Source organism: Mobula birostris, chromosome 2 (assembly GCF_030028105.1).
Source record: "Mobula birostris isolate sMobBir1 chromosome 2, sMobBir1.hap1, whole genome shotgun sequence".
Taxonomy (NCBI): Eukaryota; Metazoa; Chordata; class Chondrichthyes; order Myliobatiformes; family Myliobatidae; genus Mobula; species Mobula birostris.
The window spans coordinates 11,983,260-12,011,162 of NC_092371.1; the positions used below are offsets into that span (position 1 = coordinate 11,983,260).

Genomic DNA, 27,903 nt, shown 5'->3' on the forward strand with positions numbered 1-27,903 from the left:
CCGGACCTCTGAATCACAGTGTGTCAGAATCAGAATCAGGTTTATTATTGCCAACATGTGACTTGAAATTTGTTAACTTAGCAGCAGCAGTTCAATGCATAACCTAGCAGAGAGAAAAAAATACAAAAAATATTTAATAAGTAAATCAATTACATATATTGAGTAGATTAAAATACGTGCAAAAACAGAAATACTGAATATTTTAAAAAAAGGTGCGTAAGCTAAACACTGCACCTCAGCCATACTAGTGCAAAATATCAGGCACACTTCAAAAATTAATTTCCCTATCTCTTGGCCACAGATATCCTTGTCTAAAAACTTTACCAAGAACTTCTTGGCAGCAAACTTGGTTGAGAGGCTGCAGGAATCGAAGTCTGTCTCCCACTCTCCTGGTAACTTGGGCCCAAAGCAGTGCAAGAAGCATCAAAAGCCAATAACCATGTACTGTGCCACTGACCAAACAATCCTCTGCGACGTGTGTAGACTGTCAGAAGCACATAGGTAAGAGAGTTGGCCTGAGGTTGGGCATTCCCCTCCTTAAATCTCTCCACCTACTCACCCATTCCCTGCCTGTTTTAATAACTGGACAAGCTTTTGGCCACGGTCTCCAAATGATAGGGAGAGGGTTAGTTCACTGACTCTAGGTGTGTGTGGGTCTGTTGTCTCCAGCTGTTCGGGGGTGGGGAAAGCACTGTCCAGATGTATGTGTCTGTGTCCGTGTGTAAATGTGTGACATCCCTGTCTCCAAATGATTGAAGGTTAGTTTCTAGATGTGTGTATGGATTAATTTCCCCAGATGTTAGTGGGGTCACTGCCCAGAAGTGTGTATGCTCTCTCCAGTTGTTTAGGGGTTGCTTCCTCCAGATGTGCGTCATTGTTATATACTGATTTACTGATTCAACATTGGATCCACACTGGCTCCTAGCAGAGCCACCCCATCAGTCCCATTCCCATCCCTGTTCTTTATTTTACTGACCCCTGCAAATTAATCTCTCTTGCACATCTGTTTGATTTGTTTCACTATGTATCCATAAACTAGGGGGGCAATTAACAGTGGCGCATTAACCCCCCACCCACTAACCAATCCTCTTGCTTTTGAGAACAGGCAAGCTCAGTATGTGATGTCAGCATCACCGTCTGGTAGGGGAGTTGCAAGGCATTTGACTGCAAGACCCCGCAAAGGATTGTGAGGATTGCTGAGAGGATCATTGGGATCCTTCTTCTACCCATCAGAGATATTTTCCAGGAGTGCTGAGCACACAGCACCTTTAGCATTGTCAATGGTCTCTGCCATCTATCCAGCAGTCACACTTTGACCCCTACCATCAGGCAGGAGGTACTGTAGCATTAGGACAAGGACATTTAGGATGGAAAGAGCTTCTTACCCCCAACCCTCCACACCCCCACCCCTGCCGTGAGACTATTGAATCTCTGCCACCACCCAGGTCTCATCATGTATGAAGAGCTAGTAGCATTGTACTATTTACTTTTTACCTCATGTTGTAAAGGCACCCGAAGCCAAATGTCAGTCTTCTAGAATATATTATAGTATTTGTTAATTTATTTGTGGTAATATTACTTTATGTGTTGTTGGGGTGTATGGCGTAGCACCTCTGGTGGGGGAACATGTCGTGTCCTTTTCAAGGCGGTTAGTCGACGTTTGGTCCCCAGCTGGCACTCAGCTCTCACCTGTGGCTCCCCGTAGCTGTTTGCATGCGACAGCGGCCACACCCCGGGCAATGGCTTTGTCAAGCCGGCTAAACCAGGTGAGGTTAGCCGACGGGGTCTCAAACCCTTGGTGAGATAGGGAGTTGTCTATCCCAGCATGTGAAGGTAGACTCTGGCAGATTGAGCGGATGAGACCAATGGAAGGTCCAACGGTCAAGAAGGCGGTCTCTGCAAGCATTGTGGAACGTGTGGAGCAGGACAAGACACAGACGATGTCCTGGTCATCCACTGCGCCTAGTCCCATCTCCGGCCGTCTCGACTCTGTCTTGCCACTGGATCCAGATGGGAATTAGGAGTAGAGAGTGAGGCTGACGCTCTGCAACTCTTCCTCACTTAAATCCAAATCACGCGCTAGTCTCGACACCATCATAATGGTGTTGAGGTCCTCATCGACGTCAACGATGGACGAACAACAACTTTATGTGTTGTGTGTTCGAGTTCAATTTTACTGTCATCTGTCTGTGTCTATATCTCTCATGACTATACCCCTTCCCCACACGAAACCACCACGGTGGGCTTCACAGCTGAACAGGTGAGAAGGCAGCTGAAACGTCTCAATCCAAGCAAGGCTGCAGGACCTGATGGTGTCAGTACCAGGGTGCTCAAAGCCTGTGCCCCTCAGCTATGTGGAGTACTTCGCCATGTATTCAACCTGAGCCTGAGGATCCGGAGGGTTCCTGTACTGTGGAAGACGTCCTGCCTCGTCCCTGTGCCGAAGACGCCGCGCCCCAGCGGCCTCAATGACTACAGACTGGTGGCATTGACCTCCCACATCATGAAGACCCTGGAGAGACTTGTTCTGGAGCTGCTCCAGCCTATGGACACTTAAGTCCCCTCCAGTTCGCCTACCAGCCCCGACTAGGAGTTGAGGATGCCATCGTCTACCTGCTGAACCCTGTCTACGCCCACCTGGGCGTGTTGTGTGCTGGGGCAGCAGGCTGAGGGTAGCAGACACCAACAGAATCAACGAACTCATTCGTAAGGCCAGTGATGTTGTGGGGATGGAACTGGACTCTCTCACGGTGGTGTCTGAAAAGAGGATGCTGTCTAAGTTGCATGCCATCTTGGTCAATGTCTCCCATCCACTACATAATGTACTGGGTGGGCACAGGAGTACATTCAGCCAGAGACTCATTCCACCGAGATGCAACGCAGAGCGTCATAGGAAGTCATTCCTGCCTGTGGCCATCAAACTTAACAACTCCTCCCTTGGAGGGTCAGACACCCTGAGCCAATAGGCTGGTCCTGCACTTATTTCTTATTTCATAATTTACTGGCATAATTTACATATTACTATTTAACTATTTCTGTTTCTATTACTATTTATTATTTATGGTGCAACTGTAACGAAAACCAATTTTCCCCGGGACCAAAAAAGTATGACTATGACTGACACACACACACACACACACACACACACACACAAAATGAAACAGCATTCCCTTGGACTAAGGTACACCCACAAAATCTATATTGCACACAGCACATAAACCAAAATATTACCGCATAATATAATTCAAAATGCATGTAGTATGCAGAACAGGTAAACAGCTTGCTGTCCTAGTGACAAGACCTCGGATGTGGCAGAGTATTCATTAATTTCACAGCCTGAGGGAAGAAGCTGTTACCTAGTCTAGCAATCCTAGTCCCGATGCTCGATGCTCCCGTATTTTTTGAGGATGTAACTAGTAGAGTGGATAGGGGAGAACCAGTGGATGTGGTATATTTAGATTTTCAAAAGGCTTTTGACAAAGTCCCACACAGGAGATTAGTGTGCAAACCTAAAGCACACGGTATTGGGGGTAAGGTATTGATGTGGATAGAGAATTGGTTAGCAGACAGGAAACAAAGAGTGGGAATAAACAGGACCTTTTCAGAATGGCAGGCGGTGACTAGTGGGGTACCGCAAGGCTCAGTGCTGGGACCCCAGTTGTTTACAATATATGTTAATGACTTGGATGAGGGAATTAAATGCAGCATCTCCAAGTTTGCGGATGACACGAAGCTGGGTGGCAGTGTTAGCTGTGAGGAGGATGCAGGGTGACTTGGATAGGTTGGGTGAGTGGGCAAATTCATGGCAAATGCAATTTAATGTGGATAAATGTGAAGTTATCCACTTTGGTGGCAAAAATAGGAAAACAGATTATTATCTGAATGGTGGCCGATTAGGAAAAGGGGAGGTGCAACGAGACCTGGGTGTCATTATACACCAGTCATTGAAAGTGGGCATGCAGGTACAGCAGGCAGTGAAAAAGGCGAATGGTATGCTGGCATTTATAGCGAGAGGATTCGAGTACAGGAGCAGGGAGGTACTACTGCAGTTGTACAAGGCCTTGGTGAGACCACACCTGGAGTATTGTGTGCAGTTTTGGTCCCCTAATCTGAGGAAAGACATCCTTGCCATAGAGGGAGTACAAAGAAGGTTCACCAGATTGATTCCTGGGATGGCAGGACTTTCACATGAAGAAAGACTGGATGAACTGGGCTTGTACTCGTTGGAATTTAGAAGATTGAGGGGGGATCTGATTGAAACGTATAAAATCCTAAAGGGATTGGACAGGCTAGATGCAGGAAGATTGTTCCCGATGTTGGAGAAGTCCAGAACGAGGGGTCACAGTTTGAAGATAAAGGGGAAGCCTTTTAGGACCGAGATTAGGAAAAACTTCTTCACACGGAGTGTGGTGAATCTGTGGAATTCTCTGCCACAGGAAACAGTTGAGGCCAGTTCATTGGCTATATTTAAGAGGGAGTTAGATATGGCCCTTGTGGCTACGGGGGTCAGGGGGTATGGAGGGAAGGCTGGTGCAGGGTTCTGAGTTGGATGATCAGCCATGATCATAATAAATGGCGGTGCAGGCTCGAAGGGCTGAATGGCCTACTCCTGCACCTATTTTCTATGTTTCTATGTATCACTTTCCTGATGGTAGTGGGTCAAAAAGATTGTGGGATGGGTGGTAGAGATCCTCAACAATGCTTTGAGCCCTTTGTCTACAAAGCTCCTGGTAAATGTCACATTGGTGCTATACATGTAAATGGTTGAATGATGATATATTAAACAAGCAGCTCAGAGCGCAACCATTGTGTCAGCAGAACAATTGACTTTATGAGATAGTTCAGTCAGCAAACACATTAATTGCATTGTGGTTCTAATTTAGCAAAAGTCAGCTCCAGAATTGTGCTTGTACTTTGTTAATCCTGTTGCTACCTACAAGTTCACATTCAAATTCAGATTCCCATTTATTTATCACATATACATCATGATTTATATAAGAGGAGCTCTTAATCTCAGGGTCTACTGCATCATGGCCTTTGCAATTTATTAGTTCTGCTGCATTGCACTTTCTCTGTAACTGTAACACTATATTCTGGATTCTGTATCCTTTTTACTACCTCAATGATCTGTCTAGATCTGTCTAGATGGCACAACAGCTTGCAGAATCAGGTTTATTATCACCGGCATGTGACGTGAAATTTATGTACTGCAGTTCAATGCAATACATAATCTAGCAGAGAGAAAAAAATAAATAAAATGAAAAATAATAATCAAGTAAATCAATTGCATATGTTGAATAGATTTTTAAAAGTGCAAAAACAGAAATACTGTATATAAAAAAAAAAGTGAGGTAGTGTCCAAAGATTCAATGTCCATTTGTGTTTGTCCATCGTCGACGTCGATCAGGACCGCGCATGATTTGGATTTAAGTGAGGGAGGGTTGCGCAGCGTCAGCCTCACTCTCTATTCCCAATTCCCATCTGGATCCAGTGGCAAGACAGAGTCGAGACGGCTGGAGATAGGACTAGGCGCAGTGGATGACCAGGATGTCTTCTGTGTCTTGTCCTGCTCTACACGTTCCATGACGCTTGCAGAGACTGCCTTCTTGACTGTTGGACCTTCCATTGGTCTCGTCTACTCAATCCACCGGAGTCTGTCTTCAAGTGCTGGGATAGACAACTCCCTATTTCACCGAGCGTTTGAGACCCATCGGCTACCCTCACCTGGTTTACCCGGCTTGTCGAAGCCGTTGCCTGGGGTGTGGCCGCTATCGCATGCAAACAGCTACAGGGAGCCACAGGTGAGAGCTGAGTGCCAGGTGGGGACTAAAGGTGGACTAACCGCCTTGAAAAGGACGTGACATGTTCCCCCACCAGAGGTGCTACCCCTCCCTGACACCCCATGCACCCCCAATGTCCATTTAGGAATCAGATGGTAGAGGGAAAGAAGCTATTCCTGAATCACTGTATTTTGGTACTCAAGAAACAAGACCTAGTAATAGAATTAGGCCATTGGCCCCTTGAGTCTGCTCTGCCATTTGATCATGACTAATTTATTTTTCTTCACAACTCCATTCTCCTGCCTTCGCCCTGTAACCTTTGATGCCATTATTGATTGAGATCCTTTCAACCTCTGCTTTAAATATATCCAATGACTTGGCCTCCACTGCCATCTGTAGCAATGAATGAATCCCTTTAGACCCCTAATTTACACTATTGTTACCTCATTATAATTCCTACCCAATATATGATTGGCACATTTTTATGTTTATTCATTACTAAGCCTCCCATCTCTCCACTGAGACTTAGTGTTAAAGCAGTTCCATTGGCCCAGAGCCTTCTACGCCTCCATGATTTACATGCTCATTTGTTTCCCCTTGCACTTTTACCTTGAGTCACTCACCTAATGAACTGTGAGGCTGCTTGCTCAACCATTGTCAGAAGAGTGGAAGATACATTGCCAACTCAGCTTGCAGCACCCCTATCCACATTAGTTTCATTTTCCAGCATTGGCCCAGAGCCTCAGTGATTCAGTGATTCATGTGCTTATTTGGGAACTTGTTCAACTCTGCTTCCTTCTCGCTCACAGGCACTGTTCCACGTACTCGCCCAGTGTCTGAGCGAAAAAGGTCCTGCCTCTAAATCTCTTCCAAGTACACTTATTATCAGTGTATACTATGTACAACCGTGAGATTAGTTTCTTTACCGGTAGCCACCAAAGCAAAGAGACCCAATGGAACTCATTTTAAAAAAGACCATCAAGCACACATTGTACAAAGAACAAAAAGCAAGCAAACAACTGAAGTTCACGAAAGTGAGTCCACCGCCATGAAGCCAGTCATCACTGTGGCTGATCTGGTAGCCTGTTAGTTGCAGGCCACTGCCTCAGTTCAGTGCAGAGATGGGTAAACCTCGCAAAGCAGTGAGCTGAACCAGCACATTTCTCACCTCCAGCCCCGGCATCCTGACCTTTTCAATCTGGCCCGACACTTAAGTCGTCCGAACCCCGGGTCGTTCCTCACTCGCAGACCCAGGCCCTGCCACTTCACTGTGCTCTCGGGCCCTGGCCCCACTGCTCAATTCAGTCCATACCCTACCTTTCCAATTTGACCCTCATCTAAATCCATGTCTCCTGTAGTCTTGGCTCTGATATGGGAGAATGTTTCTTGCTGATTACCGTACCTTTCGTAATTTTCTATATATGACGTTCCCATGTTTTTGTTCTTGTGATGCATCCATAACCCATTAGAAATGCGACTATGGACTAAGTTCCCAGGCAGCAGGAAATGAACGGGAGTGGGCGGTTACTCAGCCCATCGAGCTGCTCTGTCATTTAGTAAGACAATGGCTGATCATTCTCAGCCATGTCATCGATTTCTCGCACTCTCCCCGTTGCCTTCCACTACCCTGTGGTCCATAGAACGTAGAATATTACAGCACAGAAACAGGCCCTTTGACTCATGATGCCAAACTAATCCCTTCTAGTCATAATTGGTCCTTATGCCTCCATTTCCTGCATATTGTTTCCAAATTTCTCTTAAACACCTATTATATCACCTTCTCTGGAAGCTTGTTCTGGACAACCAGCACTCTCTGTATATATAAACAAATCTGCCGCCCAAACCTCCTCTAAACTTCCTCCTTCCCACCTTAAAGCTATACTCTCTATTAATTGACATCTCGACCTAGGAAAAAATGATTCTGTCTATTCCATCTGTGGTTCTCGTAATTTTGTAAACTTCAACATCTGTCAGTTTCAAACCTCAACCCAGAACTCTGTTCTGCCTCTGAATTAATTACAGGTTGTATAAAAAGTACATGAATGGCATGCATCATTACATATGTGCACACCTTACTAAAGTATAAAACGAAGTACGCATATTTTCCTGAGCTCCCATGTCTTATTTGATTAGTTTTTGGAGTTACAAAAACAGTAACCTCCTCCATGATCTCTGAATGAAAAATTTAACATATGAGCGGATGGTGGACTGTATTTTATCTATTGTGGAGTGAATTCTCGATATATTCTCATTTTGTCTAGGACTTGTGATATTCTACTAGTTCATGAATTAACAGAAGAGTTTCTGGTAAGCAGAATGTTCCTAAATTACTGTGGTAATTGCCAAAGTATATCTAAAATAAAATAGGACAGACTTATAGTTAAGTAACCTCTGGTCCCCAGACAGCAAGTCACCAGGACAGTGTAGGGAGGGAATTTCATGGCTTTATGTCCCAGGCAGTGGAAAGCTCATTTGCTGAGGGTAGGGTGTAGGGAGTTGGAGGATGCTTAGAGACCGATGTTGGAGGAATATAGTGATCAGAGAAAAAGGGAGGACTTACTGCTGGATATTACAGAAGCAGGGATATGGTTTGGAGAGGGTTACACTGATGGAATTGGGGATGGATGTGGGTGTGGGAGGGGTTACAGAGATGGATGGGGTGTACAGGCTGTATGTGGTTACAGAGATGGGGAGGGGTGTACGGGTCAGAGGAGCTTACAGCGATAGGGAGGGGTATACGGGTCAGAGAAGGTTACAGCAATAGGGCTGAAGGAGTTTACTATGATGGGTTATGTGAGTGCTGGAAAAGGTTGCAGAGATAGGGAGGGGTGTGAGGACCAGAGGAGGTTACAGAGATGGGTAGGTGTGTATGGGTTGAAGGAGTTTACTAAGATAAGGATGGGTGTGAGGCTGGAGGGGTTTACAGTATGGGGGCCGGAGACACAGAGGAGTCTGGTGGCTGAAGGAGTTATGGAGATGGGGGACGGAGGAAGTTACTGAGATAGGGAGGGGTGTACGGATCGGAGGAGGTTACAGCAATAGGGAGGGGTGTATGGGTTGAAGGAGTTTACTAAGATAGAGATGGGTGTGGGAGCCGGGGGGGGGGGTGGGTTACAGAGATGGAGAGGGTGTGGGGGCCAGAGTGGGGGTTACAGAGTTAGGGAGGGTGTATAGGCTGGAGGAGGGAGTTACAGAGATAGGAAGGAGTGTACATGCCAGAGGTGTTTACGGATGTAGGAAGAAGTGTGGGAGCCAGAGGGGGTTACAGTGGTAGAGAGGGGTGCACAGGTCAGAGGGGTGTACGGACCAGAGGGGGATATAGAGATAGGGAGGAGTTTGTGTGTTGGAGGAGGGAGGGTATTACAGGGATAGGTCCCAGTTTGTAGCTACCAGTTGGATGTTTCCTGTGGCTGGAAGTCAAATCCTACATGTTTTTGTAAAACCTGACAAAAGCTGTCTGCATTGGTAAACAAGAATAGTGTGGCATATACTCGATCCATTAGTAAATGAGATTGGTGTGGCAGATACTCGATACTTTCGTAAATGAGTTTAGTGTGGCAGATACTCAATATGTTGGTAAATGAGATTGGTGTGGCAGATACTCGATACGTTGGTAAATGAGTTTGGTGTGGCAGATACTCAATACGTTGGTAAATGAGTTTGTTGTGGCAGATACTCGATACGTTGGTAAATGAGTTTAGTGTGGCAGATACTCGATACGTTGGTAAATGAGTTTGGTGTGGCAGATACTCAATACGTTGGTAAATGAGTTTGTTGTGGCAGATACTCGATACGTTGGTAAATGAGTTTGGTGTGGCAGATACTGGATACGTTGGTAAATGAGTCTGGTGTGGCAGATACTCGATACATTGGTAAATGAGTTTAGTGTGGCGGATACTAGATGGTCAGTATGGACATGGTGGGCCAAAGGGACTGTTTTGGTGCCATACGTCTCTGAGTTCTTGGCCATTGTTCTTCCCTCAGCAACAGATTGATAGTGCCCTATCTCAGTCTTGCCAGTTATAAGGATATCTGCCAGACTCTGGGGACGGGGTTTATCCCACAGCCTACTTTGAAAAGGGTATGGAGTGCAAATGTTAGATGCAACTTTGCAGGGTATTGGTGAGACCACACCTGAAGCACTGCATATACCATAGGTTCCTTTATTTAGGTGGGATAAATAGGCTTGTTTTAGAGTGTTGCAGAGTTTTTGCGCTAAGCTGGGTGACAGGGTTGCTGAATAATTTGTGAAGACAGGCAGATCCTGGTCTCATTTCCATTCACCTTCCATGGACTGGTCCATGTTCTATGGACGTGGACCACAGAGAGGAATGGGGATTGCGCAGAAAATTGATGATAAAACTGAGATCAATTGTTGTTTTACTGAATGATGCAGCAGGAACAATATAGCCTTCTGCTCCTGTTCATTGTATTCTTAAATAGAGAGATAGATGATGTGGTTCATTGCTGCTGCTGGAGTCTTGCTGTGCCCATCCCACAGGCTTGGCGCCATCTCTTCTGCAGCACAATGGTCTCTCCTTATTGCTCTTCATGCAGTGCGGTGCTACCTCCTCAGTACCATCTTTTTGTACAGCAGAAGGCCGCCAGGAGGTTCTGAGGCAGGGAAAGGTGCAATATGCAACTGTGTGGTTGTTGAAAATAGGTCATCTGTTACTAGCTGTGGCCATGAGATGGCAACATACTCTCAGTGTGTAAAGAGAGCAAAACCATCTACAGCCGATTCATTCCTGTAGAGCTTGATTCTTTCCGTAAACTCCACCAAGAGTCACCCTGCCAGTAAATATCTTGTCTGCATTGTCAGCTGTGGCCCATCGGTTGGTTCTTTCACTCCTGAGTCAGGGAGCTGTGGGCTAGATTCCAGAAGCTCAGCACAGAAACACAATGCTGAGGGAGCACTGCACTGTCGGGGGGGTGGGGGGTGGGGGCGATGAGGAGGGAGTTCTGTACTGTGGTGGGGGTGGTGAGGAGGGAGTTCTGTACTGTGGGAAGGGTGAGGAGGGAGTTCTGTACAATGGGAAGGGTGGTGAGGAGGTAGTTCTGTACTATAGGAAGTGTGGTGAGGAGGGAGTTCTGTACAATGGGAAGGGTGGTGAGGAGGGAGTTCTGTACTATGGGAAGGGTGGTGAGGAGGGAGTTCTGTACAATGGGAAGGGTGGTGAGGAGGTAGTTCTGTACTATAGGAAGTGTGGTGAGGAGGGAGTTCTGTACAATGGGAAGGGTGGTGAGGAGGGAGTTCTGTACTATGGGAAGGGTGGTGAGGAGGGAGTTCTGTACAATGGGAAGGGTGGTGAGGAGGTAGTTCTGTACAATGGGAAGGATGGTGAGGAGGGAGTTCTGTACTATGGGAAGGGTGGTGAGGAGGTAGTTCTGTACAATGGGAAGGGTGAGGAGGGAGTTCTGTACAATGGGAAGGGTGGTGAGGAGGTAGTTCTGTACTATGGAAAGGGTGGTGAGGAGGGAGTTCTGTACAATGGGAAAGATGGTGAGGAGGGATTTCTGTACAATGGGAAGGATGGTGAGGAGGGAGTTCTGTACAATGGGAAGGGTGGTGAGGAGGGAGTTCTGTACTGTGGGAAGGGTGGTGAGGAGGGAGTTCTGTACTATGGGAAGGATGGTGAGGGAGTTCTGTACTATGGGAAGGGTGGTGAGGGAGTTCTGTACTATGGGAAGGATGGTGAGGGAGTTCTGTACAATGGGAAGGATGGTGAGGAGGGAGTTCTGTACTATGGGAAGGGTGGTGAGGAGGAAGTTGTGTACTATGGGAAGGGTGGTGAGGAGGGAGTTGTGTACCATGGGAAGGGTGGTGAAGAGGTAGTTCTGTACAATAGGAAGGATGGTGAGGAGGGAGTTCTGTACAATGGGAAGGGTGGTGAGGAGGGAGTTCTGTACTATGGGAAGGGTGGTGAGGAGGAAGTTCTGTACTATGGGAAGGGTGGTGAGGAGGGAGTTGTGTACCATGGGAAGGGTGGTGAAGAGGTAGTTCTGTACAATAGGAAGGATGGTGAGGAGGGAGTTCTGTACAATGGGAAGGGTGGTGAGGAGGGAGTTCTGTACAATGGAAAAGATGGTGAGGAGGGAGTTCTGTACAATGGGAAGGATGGTGAGGAGGGAGTTCTGTACAATGGGAAGGATGGTGAGGAGGGAGTTCTGTACTGTGGGAAGGGTGGTGAGGAGGGAGTTCTGTACTATGGGAAGGGTGGTGAGGGAGTTCTGTACAATGGGAAGGATGGTGAGGAGGGAGTTCTATACTATGGGAAGGGTGGTGAGGAGGGAGTTCTGTACTATGGGAAGGATGGTGAGGGAGTTCTGTACAATGGGAAGGATGGTGAGGAGGGAGTTCTGTACTATGGGAAGGGTGGTGAGGAGGGAGTTCTGTACAATGGGAAGGATGGTGAGGAGGGAGTTCTGTACAATGGGAAGGATGGTGAGGAGGGAGTTCTGTACAATGGGAAGGGTGGTGAGGAGGTAGTTCTGTACTGTGGGAAGGGTGGTGAGGAGAGAGTTCTGTACAATGGGAAGGGTGGTGAGGAGGGAGTTCTGTACAATAGGAAGGATGGTGAGGAGGGAGTTCTGTACAATGGGAAGGGTGGTGAGGAGGGAGTTCTGTACAATGGAAAAGATGGTGAGGAGGGAGTTCTGTACAATGGGAAGGATGGTGAGGAGGGAGTTCTGTACAATGGGAAGGATGGTGAGGAGGGAGTTCTGTACTGTGGGAAGGGTGGTGAGGAGGGAGCTCTGTACTATGGGAAGGGTGGTGAGGGAGTTCTGTACAATGGGAAGGATGGTGAGGAGGGAGTTCTATACTATGGGAAGGGTGGTGAGGAGGGAGTTCTGTACTATGGGAAGGATGGTGAGGGAGTTCTGTACAATGGGAAGGATGGTGAGGAGGGAGTTCTGTACTATGGGAAGGGTGGTGAGGAGGGAGTTCTGTACAATGGGAAGGATGGTGAGGAGGGAGTTCTGTACAATGGGAAGGATGGTGAGGAGGGAGTTCTGTACAATGGGAAGGGTGGTGAGGAGGTAGTTCTGTACTGTGGGAAGGGTGGTGAGGAGAGAGTTCTGTACAATGGGAAGGGTGGTGAGGAGGGAGTTCTGTACTGTGGGGAGGGTGGTGAGGAGGGAGTTCTGTACAATGGGAAGGATGGTGAGGAGGGAGTTCTGTACAATGGGAAGGATGGTGAAGAGGTAGTTATGTTCAATGGGAAGGATGGTGAGTAGGGAGTTCTGTACTATGGGAAGGATGGTGAGTAGGGAGTTCCGTACTATGGGAAGGGTGGTGAGGAGGGAGTTCTGTACAATGGGAAGGGTGGTGAGGAGGGAGTTCTGTACAATGGGAAGGGTGGTGAGGAGGGAGTTCTGTAAAATGGGAAGGGTGGTGAGGAGGTAGTTCTGTACTGTGGGAAGGGTGGTGAGGAGGGTGTTCTTTACAATGGGAAGGATGGTGAGGAGGGAGTTCTGTACAATGGGAAGGATGGTGAGGAGGGAGTTCTGTACAATGGGAAGGATGGTGACGAGGGAGTTCTGTACTATGGGAAGGGTGATGAGGAGGGAGTTCTGTACTGTGGGAAAGTGAGGAGGGAGTTCTGTACAATGGGCAGGGTGGTGAGGAGGGAGTTCTGTACTGTGATGGGGGTGGTGAGGAGGGAGTTCTGTACTGTGGGAAGGGTGAGGAGGGAGTTCTGTACAATGGGAAGGGTGGTGAGGAGGGAGTTCTGTACTATGGGAAGGGTGGTGAGGAGGGAGTTCTGTACAATGAGAAGGATGGTGAGGAGGGAGTTCTGTACTGTGGGAAGGGTGGTGAGGAGGGAGTTCTGTACAATGGGAAGGGTGGTGAGGAGGGAGTTCTGTACAATGGGAAGGGTGGTGAGGAGGGAGTTCTGTACAATGGGAAGGATAGTGAGGAGGGAGTTCTGTACTATGCGAAGGGTGGTGAGGAGGGAGTTCTGTACTGTGGGAAGGGTGAGGAGGGAGTTCTGTACAATGGGAAGGGTGGTGAGGAGGGAGTTCTGTACTGTGGGAAGGGTGGTGAGGAGGTAGTTCTGTACAATGGGAAGGGTGGTGAGCAAGGAGGTCTGTACTATGTGAAGGGTGGTGAGGAGGTAGTTCTGTACTGTGGGAAGTGTGGTGAGGAGGGAGTTCTGTACAATGGGAAGGATGGTGAGGAGGTAGTTCTGTACTGTGGGAAGGGTGAGGAGGGAGTTCTGTACAATGGGAAGGGTGGTGAGGAGGGAGTTCTGTACAATGGGAAGGATGGTGAGGAGGTAGTTCTGTACTATGGGAAGGGTGGTGAGGAGGTAGTTCTGTATTGTGGGAAGTGTGGTGAGGAGGGAATTCTGTACTGTGGGAAGGGTGGTGAGGGAGTTCTGTTCAATGGGAAGGATGGTGAGGAGGGAGTTCTTTACTATGGGAAGGGTAGTGAGGAGGGAGTTCTGTACTGTGGGAAGGGTGGTGAGGAGGGAGTTCTGTACAATGGGAAGGGTGGTGAGGAGGGAGTTCTGTTCAATGGGAAGGATAGTGAGGAGGGAGTTCTTTACTATGGGAAGAGTGGTGAGGAGGGAGTTCTGTACTGTGGGGGTGGTGAGGAGGGAGTTCTGTACTGTGGGAAGGGTGAGGAGGGAGTTCTGTACAATGGGAAGGGTGGTGAGGAGGGAGTTCTGTACTATGGGAAGGGTGGTGAGGAGGGAGTTCTGTACAATGGGAAGGGTGGTGAGGAGGTAGTTCTGTACAATGGGAAGGGTGGTGAGGAGGGAGTTCTGTACTATGGGAAGGATGGTGAGGAGGTAGTTCTGTACTATGGGAAGGGTGGTGAGGAGGTAGTTCTGTACTGTGGGAAGGGTGGTGAGGAGGCAGTTCTGTACAGTGGGAAGGGTAGTGAGGAGTGAGTTCTGTACAATGGGAAGGATGGTGAGGAGGGAATTCTGTACAATGGGAAGGATGGTGAGGAGGGAGTTCTGTACAATGGGAAGGGTGGTGGTGAGGAAACGCCAAGCTGTGAGAGGAGTGATGAGGGAGAGCTGTGCTATGGGAGGGGCAGTGAGAAGGGACAGCCGTGCTGTGGGAGGGGTGGTGCGGAATTTGACCCCTAAGGTGTGGGTGAAGTTAGGAGTTTTGACGGGAGGGGTGTAATTGTTGAGAACATGGGGAGAGTAAAATGGGATCAATGTAGTAGATGGTCGACAAAGGCTCAATGGGCCAGTGGTCCTGTTTCTGTGCTGTATGATTCGTGTCAACTAGGCCATTAATCCAGAGCCGTGAGTTCAAATCCCACCACACAGTTTGACTGACACCTGTAGATCAGTTAGCCAAATAAATCCACAGGTAATGTCTCGGATCAACAACTGTGGCTGTAAGTCTGCAGGACCATTATGGAAACCCATGCGGGTCACTGAGGTCCTTTAGGGAAGAAAATCTACCCTCTAGCAGGTTGTTTGATGCTCTAGGTTCCACCATTTGTCTTCTGATCCCACAATGTTGTGCTTGACTGTTAACCATGTTTCCTAAATGGCCCAGCAAGCCACCCAAGGGGCAGCTGGGGATGACCAATAAATGCCGAACTGACCACCAGATCCTATAGAATTAATTATCTCAAAGAGGAAATGTTTTTCTTTTGCACTTACCTGGCACTATCTGTCTCTTTGAAACCCCTTCTCTCTTGCCACCCTGGGATCTGACACCAAACAGAAGAGAAGAAAAGAGTTAAAGGAGAAAATTGAAAAAGATTTTGCTAAAATGATGGAGTTTCTAATTGAAGAAAGGGAGATATTTTTAGTACAGCTGGAGGAGGAGGAGCAGGTGGCTCTGAAGGAGACAGAAGCAGGGGAAGTGGACCTGACGGCCACCATCGTAGAGCTGGAGAAGTCCATCACCAACATCCAGAGCAAGCTCAGCCAGTCCGTCTCACTGGAGGTGAGGCTCTATGCTTTGGTTGGAGGGTCCTGGTGGTGGTGGTTATGCAGAGCTGGGACTCTGGGTGGGAGGTTTGACGTTACCTTGCTTCTCACTTCGGTTTAGGCCCAAGTATATTCTTAGATTCTCATTCTCCCCCTCCCCCTCCACTATTTATTTTTCCTCTTTCCATCTTGATCACACACTTCTTTCATACTTTTCTCCCTCTCTCTTTCTGGGGCTCACTCACTTCTTTCACTATGACTGCATGAAAGGGCAGTTACATCAGGATTAGTGGAGGTGGTTTGAAATAGAAGGCAAGAAATCTTGTACTTGTACCTGACGAAGGGTCTCGGCCCAAAACGTCGACTGTGCCTCTTCCTATAGATGCTGCCTGGCCTGCTGCGTTCACCAGCACTTTTTGTGTGTTGCTAAAACTTGTACCTTGTTCCTTTATTTTTTTTTGGGACAGTGTACACTTTACACTACATCTAACTCATACTGTTGCTGCCGCCAGTGTAGAGAAAGCTTTAATCTGTGTCTAACCCATGTTGACTTGCCCTTTTTTATTACAAAAGTACATATATTGCCAATTTACAGTTCTGCAACACGACACAAACACAGAGGCAATAACAGTGTCTATTACAAACTAAATTAAAGTGTTCCTCCCTCTCTGGGATGCCGTTTATTCCTTGTGGTTCCCAGTTCTTTCTCCATGTTTACCTCTGCACGACATACTATACAGCCAGCACATTGCACATTGATAGCTGTTCAGCCCGGGCTCTGCTACCCGCCTCAAGAACCCACGGATAGCTATCTTTGCCAACACCAGGAACAGGTTCACTAGGACAGCCTACTCCCTCTGGCCCCCTCCTTACTGGATGACCAAATATGACTCTGCCCTGGGGGGTTAAGTAATGAGATAAAGTTGAATGCCCCTGAGGGAGGCCCTTCACTGGATGAGGTTCTGGCTGTTTTAGCTTGAGATACTTTATGAGCTTAGTGATATTAATGCTATTATTTTTCGTTTCCTTGTTTTACAGGAAATGCTGGACACTATTTCTCAGTAAGTCAACACTCCTGTTTCCTTCTTTAACCTACGGATTCTGACATTCCCAATCAAGGCAACAGTATCTGATGGGTGAGGGTATTGGGCTGGAAACCAACTCTTCAGGCAGGCAGTTTTTTCCCTGAATCTTGCTCAAATTAACTGGCAAACATTTTGTCTGGACAGCTTCTGGTTTCAGTCTCCCCTTCTCTCTCCTTGTGGAATCTTCCCTTTGTTTCAAAGAAACTTCGGGAGAGGAGGTTTCTCCTGAATTCCAGATGTGATCTATCAGTGATCCTGCATCACAATTTCCCTTAGTTGCTCACAGAACCTCTTGGGAAGGAGTTGGGGCTTTGTGTCACATTCTTGCAGAGCAGGAGGTCACTTAGCCCATGGAGTCTCTGCCAGCTTGCAGACCACATCATCCTCAGCCTATTCCCTCAGTTATTCTCCTTCAAGCTCATATGTTTATCAGTTACCCCCTGTCCTGTTGCCTACCCACACACTAGGGAGGCAATTAACCCACTAACCCTGCACTTCCTTTGCTACATGGGAGGAAACAAACACCTGGTGAGAACCCACACGGTCATAGGGAGAGCATGTGAACTTCCCATCGGAGGTTAGGATTGAAGCCAGGTCCTTGGAGCTATGAGAGCTGCCCAGGGATTCCTCCCTTTAATAACGAAGGAATGAGACCCAAGGAGTTCACTCCACCGTGGGTGCCCTCTTTTAGTTTGTGAGGCATTTTGTGCTTAGCAGGATCTCACAGCAGTCAAGCTTCCCGGCACGACACAGCTGGTTCTGAGAACCGTGAGTGGACTACATTCCCTGTCCACCTCTGATGTTCTTCCGCCGTCCCTCATGAGGACAATAGAGGCCTCAGTGTAACATCACCCTCCGACAGTGCAGCACTCACTCCGTCACCTCCCTGTGTGTCATCGAGTCCATTTGAAGGGAGAGAGAGAGAGAGAGTGGGATGGAACAGATACATCCATGGCAGGCTCAGCCTGCAATGCTGGGGTTTAATCCTCAATTGTCTTCCTCTCCTGCCCTTTTGCAGGCCAATGCCCCAGCTGGAGAAGCTCGCAAGACAGAAGCTGTATGCACGTTGGGACCTGTTCACTGGACCCCTACAGCTCATCGCCTGGAAACGGATGCAGGATTTTATCAGTCCAGGTAACTAAAACCATGCCCCTCCCCTCCCAGTACCCTAGCTTGGGGTAAATACATTACCCCAAGGAGAGATCTAGGCCATGGCGGATTGCAGCAGCACAAGCTCTCCCTGTGTTGAGGCCAACAGACCACATTGTGAAGCAGAATTTGATCTTATGAGATATCAGAACTGATAACCTAAGAGTCAGACAAGAAAGTCAAGAAAGGGTACAGATAAGGCTAAGTATACAGAGTTATGTGGGGTATAGATAGGGCTAAGTATAGAGAGTTATGTGGGGTGTAATTTTCACTGAAGTTGGGTGAGATTTGTACTGGAGGCTGTAGCTCCAGTACAAGAAAGGTTGAAAGGTGAATTATTTAAGGGGAATCTGAGGGGGAGCTTCTTCACTCAGAATTTTGAACAAGCTGCCGGGGAAGTGGTCGATATTGGTTTGATTGCAACATTTCAGAATTGAGCTAATTACCACCAGCATATGTCATGAAATTTGTTAACTTAGCATCAGCAGTTGAAGTGCAGAGGCCCAGGTTCTGTAACTTCTCAATCAAAATTGTGGGAATGATGGCGTTAAATGCTGAGCTATAGTCGATGAACAGCATCCTGACATGGGTGTTTGTATTGTCCAGGTGGTTTAAGGCCATGTGAAGACCCATTGAGGTTGCGTCTGCCATTGACCTATTGTGGCGATAGGCAAGATACAGTAGGTCCAGGTCCTCACTGAGACAGGTCTAGTCATGACCAACCTCTCAAAAGTATTTCATCACTGTAAATGTGAGTGCTACTGGGCGATGGTTATTAAGGCAGCTCACATTATTCTTAGGCATTGGTATAATTGTTACCTTTTTGAAGCAAGTGGGAACTTCCGCCTGTAGCAGTGAGAGGTTAAAATGTCCTTGAATACTCCTGCCAGTTGGTTGTTACAAGTTTTCAGAGCCTTACCAGGTACTCTGTCAGGACTTTCCGCCTTGCAAGGGTTCATTCTCTTTAAAGACAGCATAACATTGGCCTCTGAGACAGAGATCATGGGGTCACCAGGTGAAGCAAGGATCTTCACAGCTGTAGTTATATTCTCTCTTTCAAAGCAGGCATAGAAGGTGTTGAGTTCATCTGTTAGTAAAGCATTGCTGCCATTCATGCTATTGGGTTTCGCTTTGCAGGAAGTAATGCCTTGCAGACCCTGCCAGAGTTGCCGTGCATCCGATGTCGTTTCCAACCTCGTTTGAAATTGTCTCTTCACCCTTGAAATAGCCCTCTGCAAATCATACATGGTTTTCTGGTACAGGCCTGGGTCGCCAGACTTGAATGCCACAGATCTAGCCTTCAGCAGACGACGTACCTCCTGGTTCATCCACAGCTTTTGGTTTGGGAATGAACAGCAAGTCTTTGTAAGCACACACTCATCCACGGAAGTTTTAATGAAGTCAGTAACAACTGCAGCATACTCATCCAGATTTGAAGATGAATCCCTGAATATGGTCCAGACCACCGATTCAAAGCAGTCCTGTAAGCGCTTCTGTGCTTCCCTTGTCCATACCTTCCTGGTCCTCACTACTGGTGCTGTAGTCTTCAGTCTCTGCCTATACTCAGGGAGTAGAAGTACAGCCATGTGATCAGTTTCCTGAAGTGAGGGCATGGAATAGTATAGTAGGCATTCTTGGTGGTGGTGTAGCAATGGTCCAGTGTGTTGTTTCCTCTGGTATTGCAAGTGATCCGTTGATGGTAATTGTTTAGTGATTTTTTTTTTCAGACTGGCCTAGTTAAAATCCCCCAAGACAGTGGTGAAGACATTAGGGTGTGCTATCTCATGCATGTTGATCCCATTGCTCAGATCATCTAAAGCGTAATTGATATTGGCCTGAGGTGAAATGTAGTTTGCTACCAAAATGATCATGGGAATCTCCCATGGTAGGTAAAATTGATGGCACTTAACTGTGAGATATTCCAGGTTTGGAGAGCAGAATTGGGACAGCATTGATATATTTGTGCACCAAGAGGAGTTGATCATGAGGCATACTCCTCCACCTCTGCTTTTGAGAGACTATAGATCTATCCTGACAGTGTATAGTAAACCCATCGATCTGAATCGCTGCATCCAGTACAGAAGGGGTTAACCAGGATTCCATGAGACAAAGGACACACATGGTCGTAATGTCCCTCTGATTCAGCACTCTAGCTCTGAGATCTTCAATTTTATTCACCAGAGACTGCACATTTGCCAGCAAGATAGTGGTAATGAGAGCTTAAAAGCCTGTTTCCTTAAACGCACTTGTATCCCTGACCTGCAGCCACTTTTCCTGCGTGGAATCCAGCAAGGAATACATCCACAATCGGCATTGTTTCCATCAGTTTTAAGCAGCGACAGTTTATTTCATCGCATTAAGATATCTTTGTTAACTGTACTGACCTTAGAAGCAGTTGTGTTTTCTAGCTGTATCAGGCTGAAACGAGAATACTTAACCGTATCCATTGAGAGTTCTGTTGCCACATGAGTTGCCACTTGAGGTGTCCTGGACACGTTTTAGGAGGTGTTTGGATAAGTACATGGATGGGAGGGGTATAAAGGGCTATGGTCCAGGTGCGAGTCTATGGCATGGGCAGAATAATAGTTCAGCATGGGTTAGATGGGCTGAAGGGCCTGTTTTTATGCTGTAGTGTTTTGTGAGTATGGCTCTAAGGGTTTTAAAGGAGTGCAGGTTCTGAAGGGCATTCTGGAGTTCAGAGCCCATGCCCCCTTTCTCCCCTCTCCAGTGGTGGAGCAATGAGAATTAGGGGACAATCAAGGATCTAGAATTGGAAGAGTGTGGTGATATAGGAGCTGGAGGAAATTACAAAGGGAAGGAGTGGTGTAGTGGTCTGGTGGGGATTATAGAAATAGAGCTATTGAAGCCAAAGTGAGTTACAGAGATAGGGAGGGTGTAAGGGACAGAGGATAGTTATGGAGATGAAGAGGGGTGTAGGAACCAGAAGGAGTTTTGGAGTTAGGAAGGGTGTAAGGGATAGAACTGGGGGTTATAGAGATATTAAGGGGTATAAGGCTGGAGGGAGTTGCAAAGATAGGGAGGGGAGTAAGTGATGGAGAGAGTGTTAGATAGAGAGGGGAGTAGAGGTGGAGGGAATTACAGAGATAGGGAAGGGTTCATGGAAAATTATATCATTAGTCAGTTTCAGTACTCTAAGAAGGGTGAACATTCTGACTCTGCTGTGAAGACTGCCATAACCAAATTGCTTCTCCCTCTCGCTCTCTCTAAACCCTGCAACCCCCTCCTCAGAGACACTGTCACCCTACAGACGGGATGAGTTGAAAGGCCCAGATAGAGTAGACATAGAGAAGATGTTTCTGATAATGGAAGAGTCTAGGACCAGAGGACACGGCCTCAAAATAGAAGGACATCCCTCTAGAATGGAGATGAGGTGGAATTTACTTAGCCAGAAGTTGGTGAATCTGTCGAATTCATTGCCACAGATGGCTAAGTTATTGGGTATATTTAAAGTAAAGTTTGATAGGTACATAATTAATAAGGGTTTCAAAGCCTTTTGGGAGAAGGCAGGAGAATGGGGTTGAGAGGGAAAATAAATCAGCCATGATCGAAGGTGAAGAAGCCTCAATGGGCCAAATGGCCTAATTCTGTTCCCATGTCTTATGGTCTTATTTAAAAAGGCAGTCTGTTCTCCTCACCTTCTCAACAGGTGATCTGGGATGGGCAACACAGGAAAATGGGTTTAGGAGAAGCGCAGGAGGAGGCTGGTTTGAGACAGAAACACTAACACAGAGAAGAACCTGGTCCTGTGTTGTGCATACTGAATTCAGTGGCTTCTCTGCACAACCTCAAGGTCATATTTAATCATCTAAGGGACAGGGCATTGCCACAAAGCAAGTATTTTCTGCCCATCCCAGATCGCCTGTTGAGAAGGTGAGGAGAACAGACTGCCTTTTGAAATAAGACAATCCTCCACGTTCATGAATTCTTTGCCAGACCCATGTCACGGTTACAGGAGGAGGGTTCAGATACAGCTGCTGTCTCACAGAGCCAGGAATCCAAGTTCATTCTCAGTCTTGGGCATTGAATGTATGGAATTTGTACCTTCACCCTGCACTGGTGTGTGTTTTCCCCAGATTTTCCAGTTTCCTCCCACATCCCATGATGTGTGGGGTCAGTGGGTTAATCAGCTTCCATTTGCTCCCTTGATGTGAGGATGAGGGTAGAATCTGGGGAGAGTTGATGGGTAATATGGGGAGAATATAATGGGATTGGTGTAAATGGTCTGTATAGACTTGATGGGCTGAAGGACACTGTGTCAGTAATAAACCATTTCCTCGCTACACAAGTCCTTGAGATTTGGGAGAAACTGTGACACTCAGAGTGCAGACACAAGGAGAACATGCAAAGTCCACACAGGCAAAACTGATATCAGGATTGAAACTGGGTAAACTGGAGATTTGAGGCAGTGGCTTCAAGAATTCACCTTGCCTCTGGTTTAAGATGACCTCTTAGTTCTATTCTTCCTTAAGAGGAAGTATCCTCTCCACATCTGTAATGTCTGACATCTCTTGCATAGTTCAATTAAGTTCACTCTCTCTCTTCTAAACCCAAAATATCCAACCATTATTAACACTATACCCCACTTGATCCACGTATCAACACAGTAAAACTTCTCAGAGCTGCTTCTAATGCATTAAGATCCTGAAAGAAGGAAGCTAATAATTACAGTGGTTGCCCTTTTAGGGCAGGGGAGGCAGCACAGAGGTAGGATAGGTTGAATGACCTCCTCTCATGATGTGATATGTTGGGGTATAACCAATGTACACCTCCACTTCTCTGCGTTGATTAATGTGTTGAGCCAGATTAAAGCATCAAAATCTAAGAGCTGAAAATGAACCAGTGTTAAGCACTATCTGCCTGCATTTGACTCTTCTTCCTCTCTTCTTCCTGCTACCATCAGGCAGGAGGTGGAGGAGTCTTGGGTCCCACACTGCCAGGTTGGGAAGCGGTTGTTGCCCTGAAGCAATTAGGCTCCTGGACCACCTTCACTCACCTCAGCACTGAACTCTGCAGCTCACGTTTGATGTATTAGTTGTTTACTTTTTATTGTTTAGGGGATTTGTCCTCCTTTGCACATAGGATGTTTGTTGGTCTTTGTGTGTGTGTGTGTGTGTTATTTTTATGGATTCTATTGTATTTCTTTGTTTTGTGGGTGCCCGTAAGAAATTGAATCTCAAAGTTATGGAATGCATAAATTTGATAATAATTTTACTTTGAACTTTGAGCTGGTGGGAGGCAGGAGGGAAGGAAAAAGATGGAATTTGACACCTGTTGTTGCTGAATAATTTATTATTTGTTAAACAATTTCAGGGCCGGAGAATCTCTACTTCAACCCCCTGACCGCCCACCCCAGCCTCCGCTTCAATAGAGACTGCACCATGGTGGAGTCCTCTGGCTCACGGGGTCAAACCTCCGATGACCCCAAACGTTTCAGCTCATTCCACGGGGTGCTGGCCACGACCCACTTCAAATCAGGACGGCACTACTGGGAGGTGGAGGTAGGAGACTCGCAGGCCTGGTACCTGGGCGTGACCTGTATCCACAGTGCCCGCAAGGGCTACATCAAGCTGGCACCATCCAACGGTTACTGGAGCATCTGCAGGCTGCTGGACTACTGGATGAACAACAAGCGCCGTCAGCCCCTGGAGGTGACCTCCAAGCTTTCCAGGGTAGGTGTCTACTTGGACTTTGAAGCTGGCCAGGTCTCCTTCTATGATGCCTGCTGCATGGATCTCCTCTGCACCTTCAGGACCAATTTCCGCTGCCCTGTTGCCCCGTTCTTCAGCCCCAGTCGAGGGGTAGAGAGCATCCTGAAGCTGTGCCACTTCTGAAACCTGAGCCTCTTGCCAACCCGCCCACCCCCAAAAGGTTTCTCCTCCCCCAACCCAACAGTCCTGCCTTCTAGATATTAAGTAAATGTGAAATGATACTGTACACTATTCTGCCTGAGCTCGTTAGTGATTCCTTCTGTAAAGTGGCAAACTCACACCCCCCCGCCCCAATTTGGGAAGTATAATACAGAGGATAAGCACATACAACGACACAGGTAGAGCTGCTGTCTCACAGCGCCAGAGACCCAGGTTCAGTCCTGAATTCCAGTGCTATCTGTCTGTTCTCCCTGTGACCATGTGGGTTTCCCCAACACTGGGTTGGTGGGATAGTTGGCTGCTGTAGGTTGCCCTCCCAGTGAGGGGTAGAATCCAAAGGTGGGGGGAGTTGGTGGGAATATGAGGGAGAAATAAGTGGGGGAAAAAGTACTGATGGGGATATGGGGAGAATAAACAAATCACTACAGACCAGTTCTCCAAAGAACCTGTTTCCATTTTGCATCTATCTTCACATTTCACAAGTAATCATTGGCACAACACTTGTCTCCTTCCACCCACCTTTTCCATCTTGGATCAAGGGATAAACGTTGGAACCTGGTGTGGGTGTTCTTCCACAGGAGGAAAGGTGGATAGGAGGGGGCTCCCAAACATGAGAAAATCTGCAGATGCTGGAAATCCAAAGCAACGCACACAAAATGCTGGAGGAACTCAACAGGCCAGGCAGGATCTATGGAAAAGAGTAAACAGTTGATGTTTTGGGCCAAGACCATTCATCAGGTCTGAAAAGAAAGAGAAGTCAGAGTAAGAAGGTGGAGGGAGGAGAGGAAGAAGTGGTGGGGAAAGATGTGGGATCCTGTTGGAGATAGCGGAAGTTGTGGAGAATTATGTGTTGGTCGCGGAGGCTAGTGGTGAGGAGAAAAGGGACCCTATTCCTGGTGTGATAGCGGGAGGATGGGTTGAAGGCAGTCATGCGCAAAATGGAAGAGATGTGGGTGAGGGCAGCATTGACGGTGGAGGAAGGGATGCCCCTTTCTTCGAAGAAGGAGGACATCTTAGTAGTTCTGGAATGAAAAGCCTCATCCTGAGGGTGTAGAGATTTACCATAATGCTGCATGGATTATAGTGCATGTCTTATAAAGACAGGTTGAGTGAGTTAGGGCTTTTCTTCTTCAAAGTTCAAAGTCAAATTTATTATCAAGAGTGCATACACGTCACCACATCCAACCTTGAGATTCATTTTCCTGCAGGCATACACAGCAAATCTATAGAATAGTAAATATAACAAGTAAAATGTAAACAAACTGCAAATACAAACATAAATAAATAAATAGCAATAAACAATGAGAGCATGAAATAGCAAGATAAAATCCTTAAAGTGAGATTATTAGTTGTGGGAATATCTCAATAGATGATGGGAGTTATCCTCTTTTGTTCAAGAGCCTGATGGTTTGAGGGTAGTAACTGTTTTTGAACCTGGTGGTGTGAGTCCTGAGGCACTTGTATCTTCTACCTGATGGCAGCAGTGAGCAAAGAGCATGGCCTGGTGGGTGGTGAGGATTTTTGATGATTGCTGCTTTCCTACAACAGCGTTTCATGTAGGTGTGCTAAATGTTGGGAGGGCTTTGTCTGTGATGTACTGGGCCAAATCCACTATCTTTTGTAGAATTTTCCGCTCAAAGGCATTGGTGTTTCCATACTAGGTTGCAATGCAGCCAGTCAGTACACTTTCCACTACACATCTATAGAAGTTTGTCAAGATTTTTGATGTCATGCCAAATCTCCGCAGACTCCTGAGAAAGTAGAGGTGCTGTTGTGCTTTCTTTGCAATTACATTTCTATGATGTGTCCTGGACAGGTCCTCTGAGATAGTGACACCCAGGAATTTAAAGTTACTGACCCCTCTCCACCTCTAATCCTCCGATGATTACTGGTTCATGGACCTTTGGTTTCCCTCTCCTGAAATCTACAATTAGTTCCTTGGTCTTGCTGACATTCTTGGAGTGAAGGAGGAGTGAGAGGTGACTTGATAGAGGTGTACAAGATGATAAAAGGCAGAGATAGATGTGGACAACCAGCACCTTTTTCCCAGAGCAAAAATGGCTAATGCAACAGAGCATAATTTTCAGGTGACTGGAGGAAAGTATAGGGGAAACGTCAGAGGTAGGTTTTTTACAGTGAGTGGTGGATGTGTGGAGTGCCCTGCCAGGGTTGGTGTTAGACGCAGATACATTAGAGACATTTAAGAAACTCTTAGATAGGCACATAAAAGAAAAATGAAGGGTTATGTGAGAGGAAGAGTTAGATTGATCTTGGAGTAGGTTAAAAGGTCAGCACAATATTGTGGGCTAAAGGACCTGTACTGTGCTGTAATGCTGTATGTTCTGTGACCATGCAGTGGTTCTTGTGGGGTTCACCAGTGGTCTGTGCAGTGTTTGTAACCATTTAGTGAATTCGTTTGAATATGGGAAAAAAATAAATGAGGTATGAAGAGAGGTTGAATTGGTTGGATCTTTCTTTCATTGGATCATAGGAGAATGATGGATAGCCTTATCAAGGTATATAAAATCAAAAGGGGCATAAAGGTTGCAGTCTTTTTTTCCCCATGGTTGAAGAATCAAGAACTAGAGGGCACAGGGTTAGGTGAGAGGGGAGAGAATTACCAGGAACCTGAGGGGTAACTTGTTCACCCGGTGGATGGTCAGTATATAGATCAAGCTGCCAGAGGAAGTGCTTGAGGCAAATAATTTAATTTGAAGGGTATATACATAGGAAGAATTAGAGAGACATGGCCAAATGCAAGCACATGGGACTAATGTAGATGTGAATCTTGGTTTCTGCTTTGTATGACTGTCAGGGTTGAAAGGTTTTGACCCTTTCGTGCAAGATTTTGAACAAATGTAGAGCAAATGGAGTTGAGGTAAGGATCCTTCATAAATAGATCGATAATGCAGTGAATAGTTGGGTACCCCACTCACCTTTCTAACTTTATTTAAACATTTTGGAAACTAGGGCATTTATTTCCCATTCCTTTCTTCCCTTTGAGAAAGTGGAGGTGAAGCACCCCCTCCCATCCCTTGAACCACTGCAGTCCATGTGGTGGATGTCCTCCCATGGTGCTTCTGAGGAGGCAATTCTGCGATTGATAGTGATGGAGAAATAATATCTTCCCATGTTGGTGTATGACTTGGAGGGAAACCTGCAGGTGATGATGTTATCCTGCCCTGCTGCCTTTATCCTTGTTGGTGAGCAGGTGCTGTTGGGGAAGCCTGGGCAAGTAACCTCAGTCTATTTTGTAGGCAGTACACATTGCAGTGGTGGAAGGATGCATGGAGGGTGGTGGCTGCTTCATCGCAATGGTGTCATGATTCTTGAGGGTTATTGGAGTTGCACTTATCCATAAGACCACAAGATATAGGAGCAGAATTAGGCCATTTGGCCCATCAAGCATACTCCGCCATTTCATCATGGCTGATCTATTTTTCCTTTCAGCCTCAATTTCCTGCCTTTCCCCTGTATCCCTTCGTGTCCTGACCAATGAAGACTCTATCAGCCTCTGCGTTAAATATACATAAAGACGTGGCCTCCTCAGATGCCTGTGGCAACTGATTCACCACTCTCTGGCTAAAGAAATTCCTCTTCATCTCTGTTCTAAAGGACGCCCTTCTACTTTGAGGCTGTGTCCTCTGGTCTTGGATACTCCCACCGTCCTCTCCATATCCACTCTATCCATTTCACCATCTGATAGCTTCAATGTGGTCACTCCTCATTCTTTTAAATTCCAGTGAATGCAGAACCATCAAATACTCTTGATATGACAATCTGTTTAATCCTGGAAACATATTCATGAACCTCCTTTGAACTCTCTCCAGTTTCAGCACATCCTTTCTATGATAAGGGGCCCCAAACTGTTCTCGATACTTCCGTGAGGCCTCACTAGTGTTTTGTAAAGTCTCAACATTACATCCTTGCTTTTATGTTCTAGTCCTCTTGAAATGAATGCTAACATCACATTTCCTTGCTCACCACAGACTCAACCTGCCAATTAACCTTTAGGGAATCCTGCACAAGGACTCTTAAGTCCCTTTGTCATTATTTGCAGTTTCTCTCCATTTAGAAAATAGTCAACCCT

General features: G+C 46.7%; 1 protein-coding gene across 1 annotated transcript in view; it reads left to right on the forward strand.

Moving 5' to 3' along the window:
- Positions 1-358: 358 nt before the first annotated feature.
- The window catches only part of LOC140212391 (nuclear receptor ROR-alpha A-like), a 289,576-nt gene continuing 262,031 nt past the window's right edge, over positions 359-27,903 (forward strand). The window contains exons 1-6 of the mRNA XM_072283142.1: positions 359-501; positions 8,042-8,087; positions 15,483-15,707; positions 16,730-16,752; positions 17,795-17,910; positions 23,257-23,615. Of these exons, the coding sequence (XP_072139243.1) occupies positions 440-501; positions 8,042-8,087; positions 15,483-15,707; positions 16,730-16,752; positions 17,795-17,910; positions 23,257-23,615 (831 nt within the window). The 5' untranslated portion in view covers positions 359-439. The remainder of the gene's footprint in view (positions 502-8,041; positions 8,088-15,482; positions 15,708-16,729; positions 16,753-17,794; positions 17,911-23,256; positions 23,616-27,903) is intronic.